General features: G+C 34.6%; 1 protein-coding gene and 1 pseudogene across 3 annotated transcripts in view; one reads left to right on the top strand and one right to left on the bottom strand.

The window, feature by feature from the left end:
* The window catches only part of LMLN (leishmanolysin like peptidase), a 70,876-nt gene that overhangs the window by 4,625 nt on the left and 43,210 nt on the right, over positions 1–23,041 (top strand). For both annotated transcript variants that reach the window (XR_013994650.1, XM_081068853.1), the window contains exons 2-8: positions 10,529–10,626; positions 11,292–11,322; positions 12,250–12,332; positions 12,832–12,949; positions 15,666–15,844; positions 19,550–19,655; positions 22,598–22,692. Coding sequence is in view for 1 of the 2 variants with exons in the window: in XM_081068853.1 (XP_080924979.1) it covers positions 10,529–10,626; positions 11,292–11,322; positions 12,250–12,332; positions 12,832–12,949; positions 15,666–15,844; positions 19,550–19,655; positions 22,598–22,692 (710 nt within the window). In the remaining variant the exon portion in view is untranslated. The remainder of the gene's footprint in view (positions 1–10,528; positions 10,627–11,291; positions 11,323–12,249; positions 12,333–12,831; positions 12,950–15,665; positions 15,845–19,549; positions 19,656–22,597; positions 22,693–23,041) is intronic.
* LOC308509311 (non-selective voltage-gated ion channel VDAC1-like) lies at positions 1,626–2,453 on the bottom strand (annotated as a pseudogene). The gene is made up of 2 exons: positions 1,925–2,453; positions 1,626–1,774 (listed from the first exon to the last, which is right to left on the bottom strand). The product of its transcript is annotated as a non-selective voltage-gated ion channel VDAC1-like (transcript).

Raw genomic sequence — 23,041 nt, 5'->3', positions numbered from 1 at the left:
AGTTGCATTGTTCCTGATCTTAGAAGGAAAGCATTTAGTTTTCCACTATTAAGAATATTAATTATAGATGTTTTGTTGATATGCTTTATCAGGTTAAGGAAATTACCTGCTATTGTTAGTTTGCCAATAGTTTTTATCATGAATGTATGATGAATTTTATTAAATGTTTTTTCTGCATTAATTGATTTAATCCAGTATCTTTTCTTCTTTACTGAGTTCATATTGTGAATTAACACTGACTGATTTTTTTGAATGATGAACTAGCCTTGCAGTCCTGAGATAAAAGCCCACTTGGTCCCGAGATAAAAGCCCACTTGGTCATTTTACATTTTGTCGGACTGATTTGCTAATTGTTTTTAATTGGGGGATATCGGGGAACAGTATGTTTTTCCAGGATGTCAAATCAGTGTTTTATCAGTCTAGTTGTGGGGGGGTGCAGCTCAGCTCCAAGTCAAGTTGTTATTTTCAATCTAGTTGCAGAGGGCGCAGCTCAGCTCCAAGTTAAATGGTTGTTTTCAATCTAGTTGTGGAGGGCACAGCTCACTGGCCCATGTGGGGACTCGAGCTGGCGACCTTGGTGTTATGAGCACCGCACTCCATGGAACCAACTGGTTGCCCATTGGCGGCTCAGCTCCAAGCACAACCTGTTTTCAGTCTAATTGTGGAGGGTGCAGTTCACTGGCCCATGTGGGAATCAACCCAGCAACCTTGTTAAGAGCTCTCACTCTAACCAACTGAGCCATTCGGCCACCCTGCTAATTTTTTTGAAGTTTCAATATTTTATTCAAGTTTTATTTTAAGCACTTGAAAAGAAGAAACTGATTCCACACAAAATGGAAGACTCTAAAATGTACCCATTAAACTGCTAAAAAACAGAGTGGTGAGAACAAAACAGAAATCTAATTTATGTTCTAAATGTTGTCACCATGTGATTACAGTCACAGAGACTCTTCCCAGCTTGTAGCCGGAGCTTTTAGAAGCTATTTCATTTTCTAGTGCAAGGGCAGAAAACCACAGCATGAGAGGGAATTAAGTCCTAAATTATTGGCTTCATCACATCCACCTGTCCATCCCAAAATGGCACAAAAGAAACAACTACCGCACTCTGCAGACTTTCAGTGTAAAAGACTTTTAGTATAAAAGAGGTGATGGACAGAGGTGGAAACAGGTCATGAAGATCTGTCTAAAAAAGTCCCTTCAGATGAGTTTCTACATGCATCAGACAGTGAGCCTCTCTCAATTAGGGTAGGAAACCATGGTTCAATTCTCACAAAGTCACAATTTTATTCATTTACACAATACAAATTTACAGTGTTTACAAATCATCATCTTCCACTTACAGCCATTTCTGGATCAAAAAGAAACCTGACATCCCTAGAGGGGGCCACCAAGTTCCCCCCAACTCTACATGTGAAAGGACCGTTTTTGGAACTGGGTTTCTTCTGTACCCCTGAAAGGGTAACTCTTTAAACCTGAATCATCTTTAACGTGGGTGTCTAACATGATATTTAGCAACACTTGCATCCCAGACATACAACATTAAAAGGTACACTGAATTCTGAAGGTAGCTATGCTAATAGTTTAAAATAAAATACTTTAAAATTAAAGAATTGTACAGTATTTGTTTATGCTTGAAGTTCCAGTCCTGGACCAAGCTTGTGGCCGCCAGCAGTGACATTCTTGCCATCCAGCAGAGCTGACAGCATCAGCCTGGTACCTGGCTTTGGGCCTGAGTGTATCCTAAACACAGCAGGCTGGAGTTGTTCGCTTTAGCCAGGAAGCAGGCGTCAGGGTCCATCTGATACTTGGCTGCTAGTTCGAAGTGAGTGTTACTGTTTCCTGCTGTTCAGGCGAGATTAGCAGTGGTCTTTAACTTCTCATTCACCTGATAAATGGAGCCACCAAATTCTGTCCTGTCATTTACCTTAGTGTGAAGCCGGAATTCATCAGTCTTGTAGCCAACTGAAAAGTTGCTCTGGATCACTTGAGACTTTGCAGTCTCAAAATTCATCTGGTAACTGGCCAGCCAGAGCACCCCAGATTGAAGCCCCTGGAATGTTGAAATCCACATCGCAGTTCAGGTTTATGTGCTCCCGCTTGTACCTTTTCTTGATTTTAGCATCCCCCCGGCCCAGCGTTTGCTGTGAAGGATGCCTCGAAAGTCAGCTTCGGTCCACGTGCAAGCTGATCTTCATAGTAATCTCCATGCCTCGTGTGTTGTCAGTGTTCTGTTTCTCCGTAAACGGCAGACCACACTCAGTCCATCTGAACTTGGTTTCCAGACGGCCTGTGCTTTGGTGGTCTCACTGTTGGCTGAACCTGAGCTTGTAAATTGCAGTCCATTCTCAGATTTTCTTTTCAAATCGAGTTTTATTAAGCCAAATCCAATAGTCCTTGGTGAAGACATCCCTGGCAGATTTGCCAAATCCAGCATACGTGGGAAGCACAATCATCTGCTCAGAGGCAGTGGCTGAGGGCTCAAGGGCAGCAGGATTTAATATTTTTTGTGTGATTTTGCATATATATTCATGAGGGATATTGGTCTGTTTTTTCTTTAATAACGTTGGGTTTGGCATTATGGCCTCATAGAATGAGTCGGGAAGTACTTCTTCCTCTTCTAACTTCAGGAAGTGTTTGCAGTATTGTTTCTTCCTTAAATTTTTAGTAGAATTCAGGAATGAAGCCACCTCAGTTTGGAATTTTCATTATTGGAGAGTTGTAAACTATGAACTCATTTTCTTTGACAAATATTGGACTATTCAGGTTATCTGTTTCTTCTTGATTGTGTTTTGGAAGTTATGTCTTTCAAGTAATTTCATTTCATTGAAGTCGAATTTATGGACATATAGTTTTTCTTAATATTTCCCTTTGATCTTTTGAATGTTTTCTGGTACCAGTTCTAATGTGTGGATTTCTTTCCACATACCTCCAAGTAACTATCTGACACCAGCTGGGTGTCCTACAGTTTAAGTCAATTCTGACATTATCTATCCAGAGGTAGCATCAGATTCCACAGGTTAAGAGCTCAGTCCTACAGCCATCCTCCACCCTCCTCATTTCAGATACCAATCTCAAGTCCAGGTTGTCACCTGGGCTTTTGACCTAATGGCTATAGATTGGAGGTTTCCATGACTGCCCGCCCCCCACCCCCAGGTTCAATTAATTTATAGAGCAGCTCACAGAACTCAAAAAATTTTTACTTACTAGATTGCCGGTATATTATCAAAGGATATAACTCAAGAATAAGCAGCTGAAAGAGATACATAAGGCAAGGTATGGAGAAGAGCATGGAGCCACGTTCTATAAGCACAGCACTCTCTCCAAATCCCTACATGTCCACCAACCTGGAAGCTCTCCAAACCCCATTCTTTTGGGGAATGGAGCCTCTATGGAGGCTTCATTACATACATGATTGATTAAATCATTGGCCATTGGCGATTGAGCTCAATGTGCAGCCTCTCTTCTCTCCTCAGAGGTGAGACAGGGGACACCACTGAAATTTCCAACCCTCTCATCATATGGTTGGTTCCACTGGCAACCAGTCCCCATGTTCAGGTGCTTTCCTAAAGTCACCTCGTTAACGTAACAAAGACACCTTTGTTACTATCTATCACTTGCATATTTCTCTATTATTTTTCTATTTTCCATTTAATTTATGGACTTATCCTTATTATTTCCTTCTGCTTTGAGTTTAATTTCCTCTTCTAGTTTCTTAAGATGGAAGCCTAGATCATTAATTTGAGATTTTTTTCTAGTATACATATTTAAAGCTTTAAATTTCCCTTTAAATATTGTTTTAATTACATCCCACAATATTTTGTTTTAATTTTATTGTCATTCAATTCAAAATATTTTCTAATCTCCCTTGTGACTTCCTCTTTAACCAAAGGATTAATTATAAGTTTGTATTTGATTTTCAAATACTTGAGGATTTCCTAGTTATCTTTCTGTAATTTCATTGCATTTTAATTTTGTTATGGATAGAGAACATACTTTGTATGATTTTAGTCTTTTAAATAGTTCTTACGGTTTAATTATTGCCAAAAATGTGGTCTATTTAGGTGAATGTTTCACGTGTACTTGAGAAGAATGTACATTCTGCTGTTATTGGGGCAAATATTCTATAAAATAGCAGTTAGGGACAGCACAGAAATGGCAGTGTGGGGAGTATGTTTTTTTTTGTTTTTTTTTTTTAGTTTCAGGTGCACAAGACAAAGTAATACTTAGACGTTTATCGTTTATATCCCTCACATTGTGGACCCCCCGCCCCCATCCACTATCTCTCTGACATTGCACCGAGCCATCACATTTCCACTGTCTGTGGGGAGTACTTTTTGAAATCTCCCCTGGAAGTTACAACAAATTAAACAGCTATAATTAGCACCTGTCCTCCTCAAACTCTTCCAACAAATTGAAAAAGACGTGATACTTCCTAACTCATTTTATGAGGCCAACATTACCCAGATACCAAAACCTGATAAGGATAACACAAAAAAAGAAAATTACAGACCAATATCTAATGAATACAGATGCAAAAATCCTAAACAAAATTGTAGCAAATCTAATACAATCGTGCATTAAAAAGGTTATACATCACGATCAAGTGGGGTTCAACCCCATATGGTTCAACATATGCATATCAATCAGTGTGATACACCACATAAACAAAATAAAAGATAAAAACCATATGATCATATCAATAGATGTAGAAAAAGCATTTGTCAAGATACAACATCCATTTATGATTAAAACAATAAAATGGGTATAGAAGGAAAATAACCTTAACATAGTAAAGGCCATGTGTGACAAACCCTCAGCTAATATTATAATTGACGGTGGAAAAACTGAAACCATTTGCTCTGCATTCAGGAACAAGACAGGTTTGCCTGGTATCACCACTATAACTCAACATAATATTAGAAGTCCTAGCCAGAGCAATCAGGCAAGTGAAAGAGAGAAAAGGCATCTGAATTGGGAATTAATAAGTTAAATTATCACTTTTTGCAGATGACATGATTCTTTATATAGAAAACCCTAAAGACTCTACCAAAAAGCTATTAGAAACAATAAATGAATACAGAAAAGTTGCTGGCTACAAAATCAATATACAAAAATCCATTGCATTCCTACATACTAACAGTGAAATTTCAGAAAAACGAATACAAACAATTCCTTTTGCAATTGCAAAAGAATAAAATACCTAGGAATAAATAAAGGATGTGAAGGGCCTATACACTGAAAACTATAAGACATTTTTAAAAGAAATTGAAGAAGATGGAAAGACATTCCATGTTCATGGATTGGAAGAATCAACATGGTTAAAATGGCCATATTACCCAAAGGAATATAAAGATTTAATGCAATCCCCATCAAAATCCCAATGGCATTTTTTAAAGAAATAGGACCAAAAAAAATCGTCAGATTTATATGGAATCACAAAAGACCCCAAATAGCCAAAGCAATCCTAAAAAAATTAAATAAAATAAAATAAAAAAATAAAATCCTAATGCTGGAGGTATCAGACTTCCTGACTGCAATGTATACTATAGAGTGACAGTAATGAAAACAGCATGGTATTGGCAGAAAAACAGACGCACAGAACAATGAAATAGAATTCAAAACCCAGAAATAAGCCCACATAAATATGAGCAGATAATTTTTGACAAAAGAGCCAAAAACATACAATGGAGAAGAGAAATCCTCTTCAATAAATAGTGGTGGGAAAATTGGAAAGCTACATGCAAAAAGAATGAAACTAGTCTGTCACCATGTACCAGAATTAACTCAAAGTGGATCAAAGACCTAAACATAAGACCTGAAACAATAAACTGCATAGAAGAAAGCATAGATACTGAAATTAGGGACCTTGGGTTCAAAGAGGATTTTGTGAATTTGACCTCAAAGGCAAGGGAAGTAAAAGGTAAAATAAATGAATGGTACTAGAGCAAACTGAAAAGCTTCTGCACAGCAAAAGAAAGCATCGACAAAACAAAGAGGCAACCAATCTAATGGAAGAAGATATTTGCAAACAATCCTCCAATAAGGGGCTAATATGCAAAATACGTAAGGAACTCTCAACTCAACGAAAAGACGAACAATCCAATTTAAAAATGGGCAGAGGACATGAACAGAAACTTCTCCCAATAAGATATACAAACTGCCAACAAGATAATATGAAAAATGTTCAACTTCACTAGCTATTAGGGAAATGCAAATCAAAACCACACCTGTTAGAATGGCTGTCATCAACAAGACAAACAGTAACAAGTGTTGGAGAGGCTGTGGAGAAAAAGGAACCCTCATGCACTGTTGGTGGGAATGCAGATTGGTGCCGCCGCTATGGAAAACACTATGGCGGTTCCTCAGAAAATTAAGAATAGAATTACCAGCAATCCCTCTCCCAAACAAATCTGAACACATTTATCTGTAAAGATATATGTACTCCGATGTTCATTTCAGTATTATTCACAGTGGCCAAGACATGGAAACAACCGAAGTGTCTTTCGATAGGTGACTGGGTAAAGAAGTGGTATATATACACAATGGAATACTACTCAGCCATAAGAGAAGATGAAATACTGCCATTTGCAACAACATGGATGGATCTGATAGTATTATGCTAAGTGAAATAAGTCAGATAGAAAAAGTCGAGAACCATATGACTTCAGTCATATGTGGGATATAAAACTGAAGGCAACAAAGGAACAAGACAAAGAAAGTTTAGCTGACTCTGGGTGGTGAACACAATGGAGTATAAAGATGATGTATTCTAGAATTGTACACGTGAAACCTCTGTAGTTTTATTGATCCTTGTCACCCCAATAAATTTTAATTGAAAACCCGTTAGGTCAAGTTTAATTGCAGTTCTGCTCACGTCTTGAATATCCTTACGGATTTTCTGTCTGCTTGTATCAATTATGAAATACGAGTGTTAAAGCCTCCAGCTATAATTGTGATTTGTCTATTTCTGCTTTCAGTTTTGGCTTCGTGTATTTTAAAGCTCTGCTGTTAGGTGTTTACACATTTTAGATTGTTGCTTTCTTGATGAATTGTTGAATTTTGTTGGTGATCAGTTTAGCATTATATACTGTCCCTTTCTTTATCCTTGTTTTGAAATATACTTTGTCTAACACTAATAATAGCCACTCTGACTTTCCTTTAATTAATGTTTGCTTGATATATCTTTTTCCATCCTTATGCTTGCAACCTCTCTCTGTCTTTATAGCTAAAATGGGTTTCTTGTAGATAGCAAATAGTTGGATCTTGCTCTGTTGTCTAGTCTGGCAATCTGTTTTTTTTTACTGGAAAATTTCAGTCCATTTACACTTAATGTTTACATTTAATATGATTGTTGATGTGATTGGACTTGGGTTTGCAATTTAGTTATTTGTTTTACATCAGGTTAGGGAACTATTTACCATATAAAGTTCTCAGATCAGTGAAAGGTCAAACTTACAGGCAGGCGTTTTTAAAGATAGCAGTCTTAGGACCACTGTGTTAACTCTTTCTGCACAATAGCCTTTTATATTTACTTACATATTTACCATTTCCAGTCATCTTCATTCCTTCTTACAGATCTGATATAGACTGAATGTTTGTGTTCCCCCCAATTTTCCTAAGTTGAAATCCTAACTCCCAATGTGATAGTTGGTACATCGGGGTCTTTGATAGGTAACTAGGGATTAATAAGGGTTCCCGGAGATCTCCTTTGCCCCTTCTGCCGGAGGACACAGCGAGAATATGACCGTGTGAAACAAGAAGTGGGCTCTTACTAGACACTGAATCTGCTGGTGACTTCATCTTAGACTTCCAAGCCTCCAGAACTGTGAGAAATAAATGTCTGTTATTTATAAGCCATCCAATTTATTCTGCACTCACTGTCTGACCTTTCTGAGACAAGATCCAAATTACCTCTAGTGTCATTTCTATGACCATGAAGAACTTACTTTAGCATTTCTTGTAGTGCAGGTCTACTGGTGATGAAGTCTATCAAGTTTTGTTTATCTCAAATATTTTTATTTCCTCTTCATTTTTGAAGGGTCATTTTATTGAATATAGACTCAGTGTTGAACATCTTTCTTTTAGCACTTTAACTATTTGTTCCATTGTCTTCTGGTCTCTTTTTTTGTTTTTTAATTAAAGACTATTTTTTTAGAGCAGTTTTAGGTTCACCACAAAAATGAAAAGGTATAGAGATTTCCCAAATACACTGTTCCTCACATGCACAGACTCCCCCTTTATCAACATACCAGCCAGAGTAGTACTTGTGTTACAATTTCAGATCAAGCTACATTGATTTACTTATAATAATTATCCAAAATCCATAGTTTACATTAGGGTTCACTCTTGGTGTTGGACATCTGTGGGTTTGGACAAATGTATAATGACACGTAGCCATCATTATAGTATCATCCAGGGTATTTCCACTGCCCTAAAAATCTTCTGTACTCTGCCTGTTCCTCCCTTCCCCCATCCTCCAACATTTGGTAAACACTGATCTGTGTTTTCTTTTTACCGTGTCCATAGTTTTACTTTTTTAAAATATATAGTTGGAATCTACAGTACTCATATGTAGCCCCTTCAGATTGGTTTCTTTCAATTAATAATGTACATTTAAGTTTTCATGTCTTTTCATGGCTTGATAGCTCATCTTTTTAGCTCTGAATGATATTTAATTGTCTAGATGAACCAGTTTATTTACATACTGAAGGAATCTTAGCTGCCTCTAACGTGTAGCAATTATGAATAAAGCTTTTATAAACATCCATGTACAGGTTTTTTTTTGTGAACATGTTTTTAGCTCATTTGAGTAAATACCAAGGAGCACAGTTATTGGGTTATCATGGTAAAAGTATGTTTAGTTTTGTAAGAAACTGCTACACTGTCTCCCAAACTGGCTGTGCCATTTTGTATCCCCAACAGCAATGAGTGAGAGTTCCTGTTGTTCCACATCCTTGGCAGCCTTTGGTATTGTCTTGTGTTCCAGATTTAGGCCATTCTAATATATGTATAGTGCTAGCTCATATTAATTTGCATTTTCCTGATGACTAATGTGGAACATCTTTTTATATACTTTTTTGCCATCTGTTAATCTTCTTTGGTGAGGTGTCTATTAAGGTTTTTCACAATTTTTTTTAAAAGATTTTATTGGGGAAGGGGCACAGGACTTTATTGGGGAACAGTGTGTACTTCCAGGACTTTTTTCCACGTCAAGTTGTTGTCCTTTCAGTCTTAGTTGTGGAGGGCGCAGCTTAGCTCCAGGTCCAGTTGCCGTTGTTAGTTGCAGGGGGCGCAGCCCACCATCCCTTGCACGAGTTCAACCGGCAACCTTGTGGTTGAGAGGACGCGCTCCAACCAACTGAGCCATCCGGGAGCTCAGTGGCAGCTCAGCTTAAGGTGCTGTGTTCAATCTTAGTTGCAGAGGGCACTGCCCACCATCCCTTGCGGGACTCGAGGAATTGAACTGGCAACCTTGTGGTTGAGAGGCCACTGGACCATGTGGGAATCGAACCAGCAGCCTTTGGAGTTAGGAGAATGGAGCTCTAACCGCCTGAGCCACTGGGCTGGCCCCTTTCACCATTTTTTGATTGGATTGTTCATTTTCTCATTGTTGAGTTTTAAGAGTTCTTTGTATGTTTTGGATAATAGTCCCTTATCAGAGGTATCTTTTGCAAATATTTTCACCCAGTCTGTAGCTTATCTTCTTATTCTCTTGATGTTATCTTTCACTGAGCATTAAGTTTTTAATTTTAATAAAATCAAACTTATTAATGATTTCATTCATGGATCATGCCCTTTATTAGTGCTATAAATACTAAAAAGTCATTGCTATATTCAAGGTCATCTAGGTTCTTTCCTATTGTATCTGTCAAGAGTTTTATAGTTTTGCATTTTACATTTAGGTCTATAATCTATTCTGAGTTAATTTTTTTGATGGATGTTGAATCTGTGTCTAGATTAATTTCTTTCCCATGCAGCTAGCTATCCAATTGTTTCAGCACCATTTGCTGAAAAGAGAATCTGCCCTATTGTATTGCCTTGTTTCCTTTGTCAAAGGAAATACTATATTTATGTAAGTCTATTTCTGGGCTAACTATTCTGTTCCATTGTTCTATTTGTCTCTTCTTTTGCCAGCACCACCCTGTCTTGATTACTGTAGCTTTATAGTAAATCTTGTAGTCAGGTAGTGTCAGTCCTCCAATTTGGTTCTTCTTCAATACTGTGTTGGCCATTCTGGGTCTTTTGCCTCTCTATATAAATTTTAGAATCAGTTGGTATATATAATATAACTTGCTGGGATTTTGATTGGGATTACATTTGATCTATAGATCAAGAGAAATTGTTGGGGGAAACTAACATCTTGACAATATTTAGTCTTCTTATCCATGAACATAACTCTCCACTTACTCGTTTATTTTTTTCTGGGAATTACACTTGAAGTTTAGTTTATTAATTTTAAATTAGGACCTCAATTGGCTAATGTGTACCATATATATGTTTAAATTTCAAATCTATCCCTTTTTTTCAGGTCATAAATAAGGTCCATCTTAAGGCAAATCATGTTATAAAGAGAGATGCTGATGAACATTTAAGAATCAAGACAGTCTATGATAAAAGTATTGAAGAGTAAGTACCTCATCATTTTGTCATCTTCGTTATTAAGAATCAAACTATTAAAGATATTTTTATCTGTTACCTAAAGTTCCATAGATGGAAGTAGGTGCCAATGCACCTTCAAGAGGATATTAAGCTAAATATGCTTCTTTTAGTATGGAAAGATCATGGCCATGGGATATAATTAAAATCTACACATCATGAATAATTTGAACCAAATGAATGTGGATCTACTTGGATGTGATCAATAACAGACCTGGAAGACACCTGGTCAATAAGTATTTGGAAGAAAAATAAGAGGAAGTGCTAATATATACAATAATAAGAACATTTACAAAATTATTAACCAGAGAGATGATATGGTCTAATTTTGTATTAAGTATAAGAAGGGTTCAAAAATCAGATAAATTATGAATCTATAGTAGTTTATGAAAAGCTATTGAGGGTCGTTGATGTCTTTTCTTAAACTTAATGAGATAACATGACCATGTCTAGAGTTGCGCTTTGATACAAAGTAAACTCTCAAATGCTCGTTGAGGTAAATTGAGATTTTAGGGGATTGATATTGTATGCTTCCACAAAGCATTCCTTGGGGCTCCTGCCAGCTATATTCTGAACAAATGAGATAGTGCTCTGCCCCAGCACAGCAATTCTCATGTTTATGTCATCATTTTCAGGTTGCTCCCTGAGAAAAGATACCTTGTAAAGGTATGTAATAAATACTCATGGCTTGAATTGGATACTTAAATGGGTGCATTTTATTGTATGTACATTCTACTTCAGTGAAGAAAAATATATACATGACTGGTTTGCGAATTACTGAATAAAAAGTGTTGGTAGGTAGTGAATTGACCAATGTATTTATAATTTTCACCGAAGGTGTCTTTGTGATACCCTCACCAACACTTTGTCCATATTTCATATTAAATTAATCTTCTCATTTTCTTACTTGTTCTCTTAAGTTTTGGGAGAGCAGAGCATGCTGAGGATAGGGTAAAAAGGATGATTTTTGAAATACTTTGAGAACACCATTTTCTTGGTTGAAATGCTTATTCTCCTGAAGACTAATTGGCCTGATAGTATGACATGCCAAAGTTGTTTATTGAAGTGCTAACCTCATCAGTTTTTTTAAACTATTACCGAGTCACACTTGCATTAAGCCAATTTGTCATGGTCCACAGAAATAAGTGAGGTTAAAGTAAATCTTCTAAACAGAAGTTTTCTACACATAAACTACCTTAAAGTTGGAATCAACTAAATCGGTCTCAAATTTGAAGTAATTTAGATTAACAGTTGAGTAGAGATTTAACATAAATCTCCAACATTCTATTTAAATAGAGGTAGGAAATATTTTCTAACATTCTATTTAAATAGAGGTAGGAAAGGAAGTGTCCCTCTATAGTGTTCTTTCCTCAAACTCAACAAGAAAATGAGGAAATTCCTTTGCTCCTAGACTTATTCTCTCCCCTCCTCCTTGCCACACAACCTTTGACTAACTAGTATCTATATTGTAGAATTGTAAGGCTTTTCCCTTTTTTCCCCCTCAGTCATTAATCGCCTGTGCTTACTTGTTTTAAATATACTTTATACTTTGACTGTAATTTTGACTGGTTTTCTTTTTCACCTTTTATTTAGAACAAACTTTTTCCACAAGCTATTTCATATTTAGAGAAGACTTTTCAGGTCCGTAGACCTGCGGGCACTATCTTACTTAGCAGGTATGTCACATTAAACACAGACATGTTCTTCAATCACTCAGTACTCTGCCCTCTCCATTCTGCTACCAGTATGGCAAGTTAGGAAATTTCTACCTGAATATTTTATTATGCTTTTCTTAGAGACCAAAGTGCAAGTTATTTTAAAAGAATATAAAAGCGCCTGCTGGGTAATCCCTTTTTCCCTGATTTTCCATTACGAGGTGACCTACTGGATCTTTGCCTAGGGTATAGTTGTCCCCTGTTTCCTACCTCCCCCTTCTCCCTCGTTTATTTGTCTACAGTACTGGCTTTATGAAATATTTGGGTGTTTGAAAACCCAGATCAGAGGATTTCTCATGGAACCAAAATTCTTTCTTCTCCACTTTTCTAACTAAAATAGTAATTATTAATGAACTAATATAGCAGCTACTAGTTTTTTACAATGTCTTTGACTGCTATGAACTATTCTTTCATTCTTTTTTTTTTTGTAATTAAACTTTGATGTGCAAATTAACTGAAGACAATGTGCAACAAACCAATACCTACGGAAGGAAAATGATCCCCATAGATACTGTACTGGGGAATGTGCCAAGCATACAAAATGCGGCCCAATTATAGTGCCTGAAGATCACCTCCAGGTAATTCAGCCTGCTCTTAGCAATGTTTTTATTCTTTAGGACAAACTTGGGGGAGATTTTGAATCTGTGTCACCAAAAAGTATTTATAGACTAACGTTCAAAACCTCCATTATCCTACCAAAAGTAATCATGGTATGCTGATTTTATTCTTTCATTAATTTTTAAATGAATTTAATGATATTTTCTTTACTTTTTAATTTCTTTTTTTCAATTTGTCTCTGGGGCTGCTGAATCATTTCAGCTTAGAACTTTATCCTCCAAAACATCTTTTAGCAGGTATATACCTCAGTATTTTTGAAGGACAATTTGATATTATCTCTTAAAATATAAAAGTCTAGGCTTCAACCCAACCTAGAAATGTATTCCATAAAAACACTTATAACTCTGTATAATACATGTTCAAGGATACTCTTTGCAAAACTATACATATGCCTATATTAGTTAAATTATGGTATAAGCATGTAATAGAATACTATGCAGCTGTTGAAGAATGAGTAGATCTCTATATATTGACTTGGAAAGATATTTCAGGTCTTAAATGAAAAAACAATTGTCAAACAGTATGTGTAGTTAGCCAATTTTATTTAAAAATTATAGTCAATTCAGTTTTCAATAAAGCTGAAATAAAAATAACAATTATTCTTAAAAAGTATATACACACATATAATAAAAATCTATGAAACATTCTGGAGGTATACACACATTAAAAAATCTGGACACATACCAAAATGTTAATGGTTTCTTTAAGAGTTGGATTGTGGGGCGCTTTTCTGTGGTAAATTATGTACCTGTACAAGTATTTTTATAATGTTCTGATATTTCATAGTAAGCATATATTATATCAGAAAAAAGATAAAAATTTTAAGTGTACCTACCCAAAAAACCAATTTATTATACATATACCTTTGAAAATATGATTATTGCTATAGTTATTTTTCTGTATTGAACTGTGTTCTCTCATTATGGATAGAAAATGAGTTCATTACTGAACACTGACTTTGTAACCAAAATTAGGCATATGTTTAGATGAAGTTTACTTTGTGATTTTTTTTCTTAAGGTATTTGAAGCTTAGTAAAGGCTTTTAGTGCCTATGTATTGGCATTAATACAACTAACTTACTCAGCTTTCATTTCTTTTCTCAAATTTCTTAAGCGTATAAAGGGTTGTAGGGACACATTTAAAAATTAAAACAGCTTGTTAATTACATATTCATCTCTTTTCCTAAGACATTAGAAACATTTCCTAGACATTTAGAAATACATATTTTTGCTTTTTTCCTAAGATATTTTTTGTTTCTGTTTAATTCTCTTGGATTTTCCAAATTCTGCTTCCTACTTCTTGGGAATCCTGATTTTAAAAAATAAATGAATGATCTATCATGGGAAAGAATACTTAAAAATCACAACTTTGAGTAATACCAACTGTTGATAGGTTAAAGTAATTGAATTTTAAAATTATAAATACATGTGTTAGAGAAACAAGAGAAAATGAAATGAAATTAAATGGGGATTTCTAATTTTTCTCTGTGTAAGTATTACTTATGCTTAAAAAAAATCACAATTTACTGATTTGTTAAATTTGTGATTTGGAAATTACGATTGTTTAGGAACTTATTGATAGAAGTTCTCTAAAAAAACAGACGTTAGAGAGAATAAATAAGATTTGCTTAGGAAACTAGAAACAAGGGTGATATTATAAGATGACTAACTTTTTACCTTATATCCTTTTGTACTACCGTGATTCCCCCAAAATAAGACCTAGCCGTACCATCAGCTCTAATGCGTCTTTTGAAGCAAAAATTAATATAAGACCTGGTCTTATAATATATTGTATAAGACCAGGCATTATATTATATTATATTATATTATATTATATTATATTATATTATTAACCCGGTCTTATATTATAGTAAAATAAGACTAGATCTTATATTAATTTTTGCTCCAAAAGACACATTAGAGCTGATTGTCCAGCTAGGTCTTATTTTCAGGGAAACACGGTAAATACTTCAGGCTATATTTCCTAAAACCCAGGACAATCTCTTATAAAACCAGTTTGGAACTGGTATTATATTGTATTATATTATATTATACCTGGTCTTATATTAAAATAAGACCCAGTATTATATTATATTATGTTATATTATATTGTATTATTATATTATTTTATATTACCCGGTCTTATGTTAATTTTTGCTCCAAAAAACACATTAGAGCTGATGGTCCAGCTAGGTCTTATTTTCGGGGAAACACGGTATTTGAATTTTTAACAAGATACATGAATAAATTTATAATAGGAAATATATTTATATTAAATAAAAATGTTTATCACTTTTTAATTAACTGCAGATTCATAAGAAGTTGCAAAAAAATGTATAAAGAAGTCCCTTATAACTTTCACCTAGTTTCAGGGTTTAAAACCTTTTGTATTTCTTTTTTGCATACTGGTTGGCTGCCCTTTATAAATAGTAATTGTTTGTTTTAAGTAACACTATAGATTTATGATCATTTTACATAAAGTAGAAATTTTAGTAAAATGAATTTAAAATTAGAGACAGGATGTGAGTATCAGAAGGTATGGATTTCTATAAAAGTTGAGAGATAATAAATAAAAATTAAATTATATGTATTTAGAGTGTGGATTCACTATAAATTAAAAGTCTCCACAGCTAACCTTGTCTCTTGTCTGATTTTCTGTTGCCCTCCATGGGTACAGCAATGCAGGGTCTGCCGTGGGGGTAAGTGGTTCTGTGGAGCAGTGGGTGTGCCAGATCAAGAGGGCGTCCGGGATGCTGACTTCATTCTTTATGTTGGTGGTCTGGCCACTGAGAGGTGCAGCCATGAGAACATTATCTCTTATGCAGCCTATTGTCAGCAGGAAGCAAAAATGGACAGGTAAACTTTCTCCTGAGACTTACTTCCCAAGACCTAATGTGGGAACTCTTAAAACAAAGTATAAGTGTTTAGAGTACAGGAAGTTTGCATTTGCCAGATTGTCTCCTGTAGTCAGAAACGGCATACTGCTTGGAGGAGGTAGGGCGGGGACTGGGGGAAGTCAGGTTATGGATTGTTATGTATATGGTAATGCCAGTACCAACTCCAAAGAAACAGTGTACTGTCAAGAGAATTTTCTTTGGAAGTGAATGCCTTTGAGGAAACAATTTGAACTTTAATTTTAGCATGTCTGTGTTAAGCTGTAAGATGATAAAAATAACTGTTCATCTAATTGTCATACATTTGATAGGTCCTTCACTTAGCTAAATTATCACTTAAAAATTTAGAGTCCTCTTTTTTACTTACAAAAGATTTTTCTGGTGGTGAAGCAAACATGAAATAAAAAGTTATTAAATATGCAGAAGATTGCCTGCCATACTCCAGACATACCAATTAAAGGCAGTAGAAATGCTGCATCTCAATAGACTGTATGTAACATTCTTAAATCCGGGAGAGTTAATATGACCAATTCATGTATATGTAAGGACCATTGCTGAGATCCTGAACATTCATTTATCTGTCAAAAGACTTGCTGACTTTAAAGAACTGTTTCACATCTATTGATATATAATTCATTTAAGGAAAATAATGAAATTATTTGTTGAACCAAGTAGTCATACAAAGGAAACACTGGTAATGTGCTTCAGAATTATGCTATCAGTACTGAAGACGGTGAGGTCAAAAACAGCATCACGAATTATGAAAAACAGTGTTACCATGATACTATGTAATTGCTGATCCATGAAATTGACTCAAAAATCTTTAGCTTCTGAATGTTGAAAAAGCTTAGAGTCAAATATTGAGTGTATTACTGAAGAAGAAAGTGCTATATGTTTTGCAGATATGTATGTAATATTGTTTAATAAAAAGAATCTATATATGTAATAGGGTATTCCCTTTTTCATATATAGATTCTTTTTATATACAATGGTGTCTTGGTATCAACTATAAACTATAAACTGGAATTAACTATAAACTGTCATTAAATTTGTGATAGTTTATAGTTAATGGTGTCTTGGTATCAAGAAAATGTGGTATTTGAAGTGGTAAATACATGATAAGTTACTTGATAAAATGAGATACTTTCTTAAAGTAGATGACTTTGAAAATATACCTTCATAACAGTAGTGCTGCAAAATCATAAAATCATAGTTCTTTATCTTAACTTGAACTAAACCATATGGATTGCACGCATTCACACACAATCTCATTTTGAATATACTGTCGAGTGTAAAAAGAACATTGTAAAACAGTATACATTATATGAATCCATATTTATTTTAAAAATTTATGTATGTGTACATGAATGTGCTAAGGAAAAAGTCAGAAATAATTAGTATTACCAGTTATCCCAAATTGCCCAGGATTACCCTTGTTTTAGCATTGAAAGTCTCATATCCTGGGAAACCCCTCAGTTCTGGGCAAACCAGCATGACAGGTCACCCTAAAAATAAAGCAACCCAAATGGTGATAGCAGTTACCTCTGATAGTGGAATTTAGTGAGGGTAGATTGTAAAACAAGAAATGTTCATTTTTTTCTTTATATATTTCTATATTGTTTGGGTGGAGTTCTATCTATTTATAGAGATAGAAAGATAGATAGATAGATAGATAGATAGATAGATAGATAGATAGATAGATAGATAGATAGATAGATAGATAGATAGATTAGATAGACAGATATGTGTATATATCTATATCTATAGATATAGATATATAACTTTTATTGCTTTTTTATAGAAAATACATGTTAAGATGAACATCTTATTAGGAACAGAATAATTCCCTGGGGAAGTGGAGAGAAGGGTATAAAGTCCCATTTTGAGATGGGTCTAGATTAGTTCATCTCTTTTCAGCATCTAATAATGCTGAAAGTTCCTAAAGTATCTAATTGTCTTTTGGTGAGAGAATGGAGCCGTGTATGAGTCAGTCACACTGATGAGAACCCCATAGCCCAGAGGTACATTTCAGTTTCATGTACTGCTATTTTGTTTGTTTTAAGCTCTTTTAACATTTGGTTCACATTTGATATCATTGAGGAACTAAAAGAATAAATGTTCTTTATATCAGTGACTATGAAGCTACTCATATATGTCTTCTCATATCTGGGAAAAGATTTTGGTTTCTTCTGAGGAGAATGTTGATGTCTTCGGTTCTAAGTGTTTTTTTGAAGGAAGCGAAACTTTCCTACAAAACTGCTTATTCCATGAATATTTGAGTGCCTAATGTTGCTGGCAGATAAGGTGAACAAAATAGATACGTGTACCTGCCTCATGGAACTTAAAACTACAGAGGGAGAGATATATTAGTTAAATATACTTACAAAAGAATAGGTGGTTTCAAAATATGACAAGTACTTTGTAGAAAACAAAACAAGGTGCTGTAACATAAAAGAGAACAAAAGGGGGAAACACAACATAGATCATCTGGGCAAACAAGTCCTCTTTGAAAAAGTGAAATTTTATCTGTAACCTGAGTATTGATGGGCTTCAGCCAAATAAAGAGGTAGAGAAAGAGCTTATGTTAAGAAACCATGCGTACCTGTTGCTTTAGAAGCCACTTGAGTGGATACCGACAGCTTCGGAAAATGCATTGGAGAGGCAGACAGAGTTGTTTTAATATAAATGCTGCAGGAAGTCCATGATCAGTTTTAAGCCTGACAGTGACATCGTCTTATATATTAAAGGTCACTGGCAATGTTTTGGGAAGTGAATTATATTCATACTTTTTCTAAGTGTAAATCTTAGAATTTACACTTGTTTTCACGTGTAAAGAAAGTATAAGTTTTTTATTTAAATAAGGCAAATGTTACTGTGTAAATAGGTGATTATAATTTAGTGAGATCTGTGGTAAAATGTAAAGGTTAGGGTGGGAGAAAGGACCTTGGGGTTCCTTACCATTGTCGGTTTGCCATAGCTTTTGAAAGACAGATTAGGTGCAGGGTGGAACTGACTGAATTACTCTGGGTCCCAGTCAGCTCTTGGACTCTCAGATTCTGGGTACAGAAAAAGATGTAGAATTCTGTAGATTCTAGAACATAACAGAATATGAAAGAAGATAATGGGAAGATGAAGACCTTTATGCGAATGAATGAAAGCAGTGTTGGGGCAGGAGAAAGGGCATAGCAAGATGGAGATAAGAAGGTTCAGCAACTTCAGCAACCTGAATGATTTGCTTATCGTCCTATTATATATCTGGTTTTCCTCTCTACTTACTTGTCTGTCTCTGTGCTTATAAATATAGTGAAATGCTGACATCAAATATGGATTTCTCAGGTAAAAGTGCTAGAATTAGAGTTTTTCAGTTAATTCCTTTTTTGGATATGTATTGACATATTTTAAAAATTCACACTATAGTATAATTAACTGACTATATCCTTTTGTAGGAATAGGGGTTGATTACCCATGCCATAGGAACACAGAGGTATATATACGTCTTCAAGTGCAAGATCGTGAAAGTTAGATGTTGTAGTACAAAATGACATTTTAATAAGTATCAAAGATTTTTTGAACTTGGGCAGTTTTTGATAGAAAAGCATAGGTTAGTAAATATCATAACACATGTTGTTCTGGAATATAATAAAAAACTCAATGTCTATTTTAACAGGCCAATAGCAGGATATGCTAACCTGTGTCCAAATATGATCTCTACCCAGCCTCAGGAGTTTATTGGGATGCTCTCCACAGTGAAACATGAGATTATTCATGCCCTGGTAAATTTTGCTGTTAACTCTTCTTTTCTTCGTGCCTTGATTTTCTGTTTATTGTGCTCTCATTTTGATGTATATATTTAATTTTAAGATTATCTAGATTCTTAGATTCATGTTCCATAAAACCTAGTTGATTAGGCCTCTGCCAATAGAAAATTTGTAATGATTAGCATAGGGGCTAGATTGGATTATACTACCTAAAATAATTAAACAAGTAAATCCATTAGGCAAATAGAAGTTTTGAGAAAATTGTTATGTTTCTTCAGGAAAAAAACTTAGTAGTTTGGAAAAATTCACTTTCCTCCCAAATGACAATTAATATACTAATTATAGATCTTTTCTCCACAGAGGTCTCCTTTCTAACAGTCTTCTTGGTCTGTTTAGGCTTTCTGAATTTACATATGCTGATTCAGAACTTCTTCCATTTCCATAATTTATCTAAAATACTGAACTTTTACTATATGCCTAGGGAATTAAACAAAGTTGCCCAAGACCCCAGGAAATGTTCTCCTGATGCTATTCATGTATTAGAAAGTAGATGGCAGTAAAATTAAGAGAGAGAATGGATCACACATATCTAGATGTGATTCTTCTTAACTCTACCACTAAAAATCTGTGGGATCTTATGCACATTACTTAGCCTTTATAAACCTGTTTCATCTGTAAAATGAAGACCATAGTGCATACTACAGTGGATATTTTTTTCTTGAAGATTAAATAAGACAAAACATATAAGTGGCTTAGCACCATGCTGTGCATATTAAAGTGTAATGAAATTAATGGCTGTTATTTACTAGTTTTATTTAGTGAGCTACCCTGTATGACCTTGAAATGCACGCCTCCGTCTTTAAATCAGTGAATACATTAAATAACTCAGTGAAACTGTAGTGTAACCAGACGACACATATCTTTCACATAAGGAGATTCTAAAATGAATCATCTATTGTCCTTTTATTAAAAAAAAAATAAGCTGAACGTGCTAAATTTGGTGAAAGACAAGCGTCATTCTAAGTAATATTTTAAGCTTTCATCTTTAAAATCTATAGATACTTGATGAGAGAACCATAGAAAAACAACAGGTTTTAAGACTAGTTCATAAGTGAACATGAATGCAGAGGTCCCAAACATGAGATAAATTAAGGTTGTGAAGAGATAATTCGAAAAGAAAAATTCCAATTGGCCAAGAAATTTATGAGGATGTATTCACACTTTAACAGTCAGGTAATCTCAAATTAAAGTGAGACACCATTGAATATAAAAACATGTATCAGAGTTATGCATATTGACTTCAAGGTAGTGGTTATCTCTGGGAAGAGAGGGAGGAGAAAGGATTTAGGTAATGAAGCTTCAGCAGTATTTACTCTGCAATGCTTTATTTCTTTAAACAAATTTGAAGAAAATATGGGAAAACTCACACCTTAAATCCTCTTAAAGAGGATACATAAATTTCATTAGATTTAAATTTTATTTTGTATATTTGAATTATTCTAAAAATTGTAAAAACCTAAGAAATTTTAAGGATTAGTTTAAGTCTCAAAAACCATCTTGGATGGTTTTTGGTAAGAAACCAATTTTAAGAAATTGTAAGGATTAGTTTAAGTCTCAAAAACCATCTTGGATGGTAAGAATTAAATGTTTAACAACTACAGGTACTCCTTGTAAAGTTAAATATGTTCATAGCTATCAATTACAGTCATCCATGGACTTTGAATACTATTAATAGATAATGCTTCTGAAATATGAGTGCTTAGAAAAATTTCCTGGTTGATAGGGTGGGAAAAAGGTGCATTTAGAGTATTATAAAGAATGAGGCAAATCATACTATTTTAAGCTTTATATACTTCAGTGAATTGTATATTAAAGACTTTAGATTTTGTTAGCTGACTCCATTAAGTGTCCTTTGTATCTTCAGATTAAAAAAGAAGAAGAAATATAGGAATAAAAGAATAATCTGAATTTTAATCATTTTGGCAAGCCTTGAATGACACAGAGGCCACAGTTATGTAAGCAAAGAAATTTGCCAGTAAAATTAAGTGATCATTAATGATTGTTAGTTATTTGAATGTAAGCTATAACATATTCTCAATGTATAAAACATACATAAAGAAGCAGTTACAAAAGTGCTTTGTTTTAGTTATTAGGTTTGGAAAGAAAGCAAGAAAAGAAATGTTGGGGGGGAAGTAGGAGATATCAAATGTCAACTTCTTTTTGACTATTTTCTCATCTTATTTTGGAGGGGAGGAATATAACAATGTATGTGACATAAACATTATCATTAAAATAGAAGACTTCTTAAAATACTATTTAAAATGTGATTATAAACATACAAATTCACATTATAAAAATATTTTGGGAATATGAGTGATTTTATATATTACCCTTCTAGCAAAAGAACCATAGCTAACATTTTGCTATATATGTTTTTAGTCTTTTTTCTTCACTGTACACACACACACATGCACATTTCTACTCTTTTTTTTAGAGTGTTGATATGTATTAAATGTGGACTTTGGGATCAAAGACTTTGAATTTTTATGAGTGCTTTTAGAATCACACTTCATCGCTCACCGCCCTACTCTAAACTATATTGTTCTTGATAGTAGCATTCCCTGGGTGCCATTATAGAGTTAGTAAGTTCATGTGAAGATCAACTGTGATAAACACATTCTTAAACAAATAAATGCATTGTCTATACCACTACTAAAGAATATCTTTGTTACCATTACTTTTGGTTTCCTCGCAATAACCTCAAGTAGTTGGAAATTTAAAACTCAGACATATGGAACACTTCATTGCTGTCCAGTTCCAATATGAGAAGTTCCTGTAGAAGTACTGAAGTGGTGCTTTTATGTAGTTACATCAGTGTTCTCTCGATAGCAGCATGTCACATCTATAATCAGAATCGATAGTTTTCACTTTAAGACATTTTGAACTTTTTCTTATAGGGTTTCTCTGCTGGGCTATTTGCATTCTACCATGATAAAGATGGAAATCCTCTAACTTCAAGATCTGAAGATGGTCTCCCACCTTTTAATTATAGGTATTTGTTATTTTTGTTCTTGTTCTCTTTTTAGGAGGGTACTAAGACTGGAATCTGAGAATCATGGCATGTTAGGTGCCATAAATAATAATGGCTTTATGGCTAGCCTGAGAAAATTATAGTTATGAAAACAAGATATGGTATTATGATCTCACTTATATGTGGAATCTAAACAACAGAGTAAATGAACAGGATAATCAGAAACAGTCTCAGAGATATAGAGAAAAAAACTGGGTTGCTAGATGGAGGGGGATGGGGATGGGGGAGAGGGGGAGAGGATTCGAAGGCACAATCGGTAACCATAACCACGAAATTGCCACGGGGATACGAAGGACAGTTTGGGGAGTAT

Source organism: Rhinolophus hipposideros, assembly GCF_964194185.1.
Source record: "Rhinolophus hipposideros genome assembly, chromosome: 2".
Taxonomy (NCBI): domain Eukaryota; kingdom Metazoa; phylum Chordata; class Mammalia; order Chiroptera; family Rhinolophidae; genus Rhinolophus; species Rhinolophus hipposideros.
The sequence above is the reverse complement of the archived record's forward strand: the minus strand, read 5'-3'. Positions and strand labels throughout refer to the sequence as shown.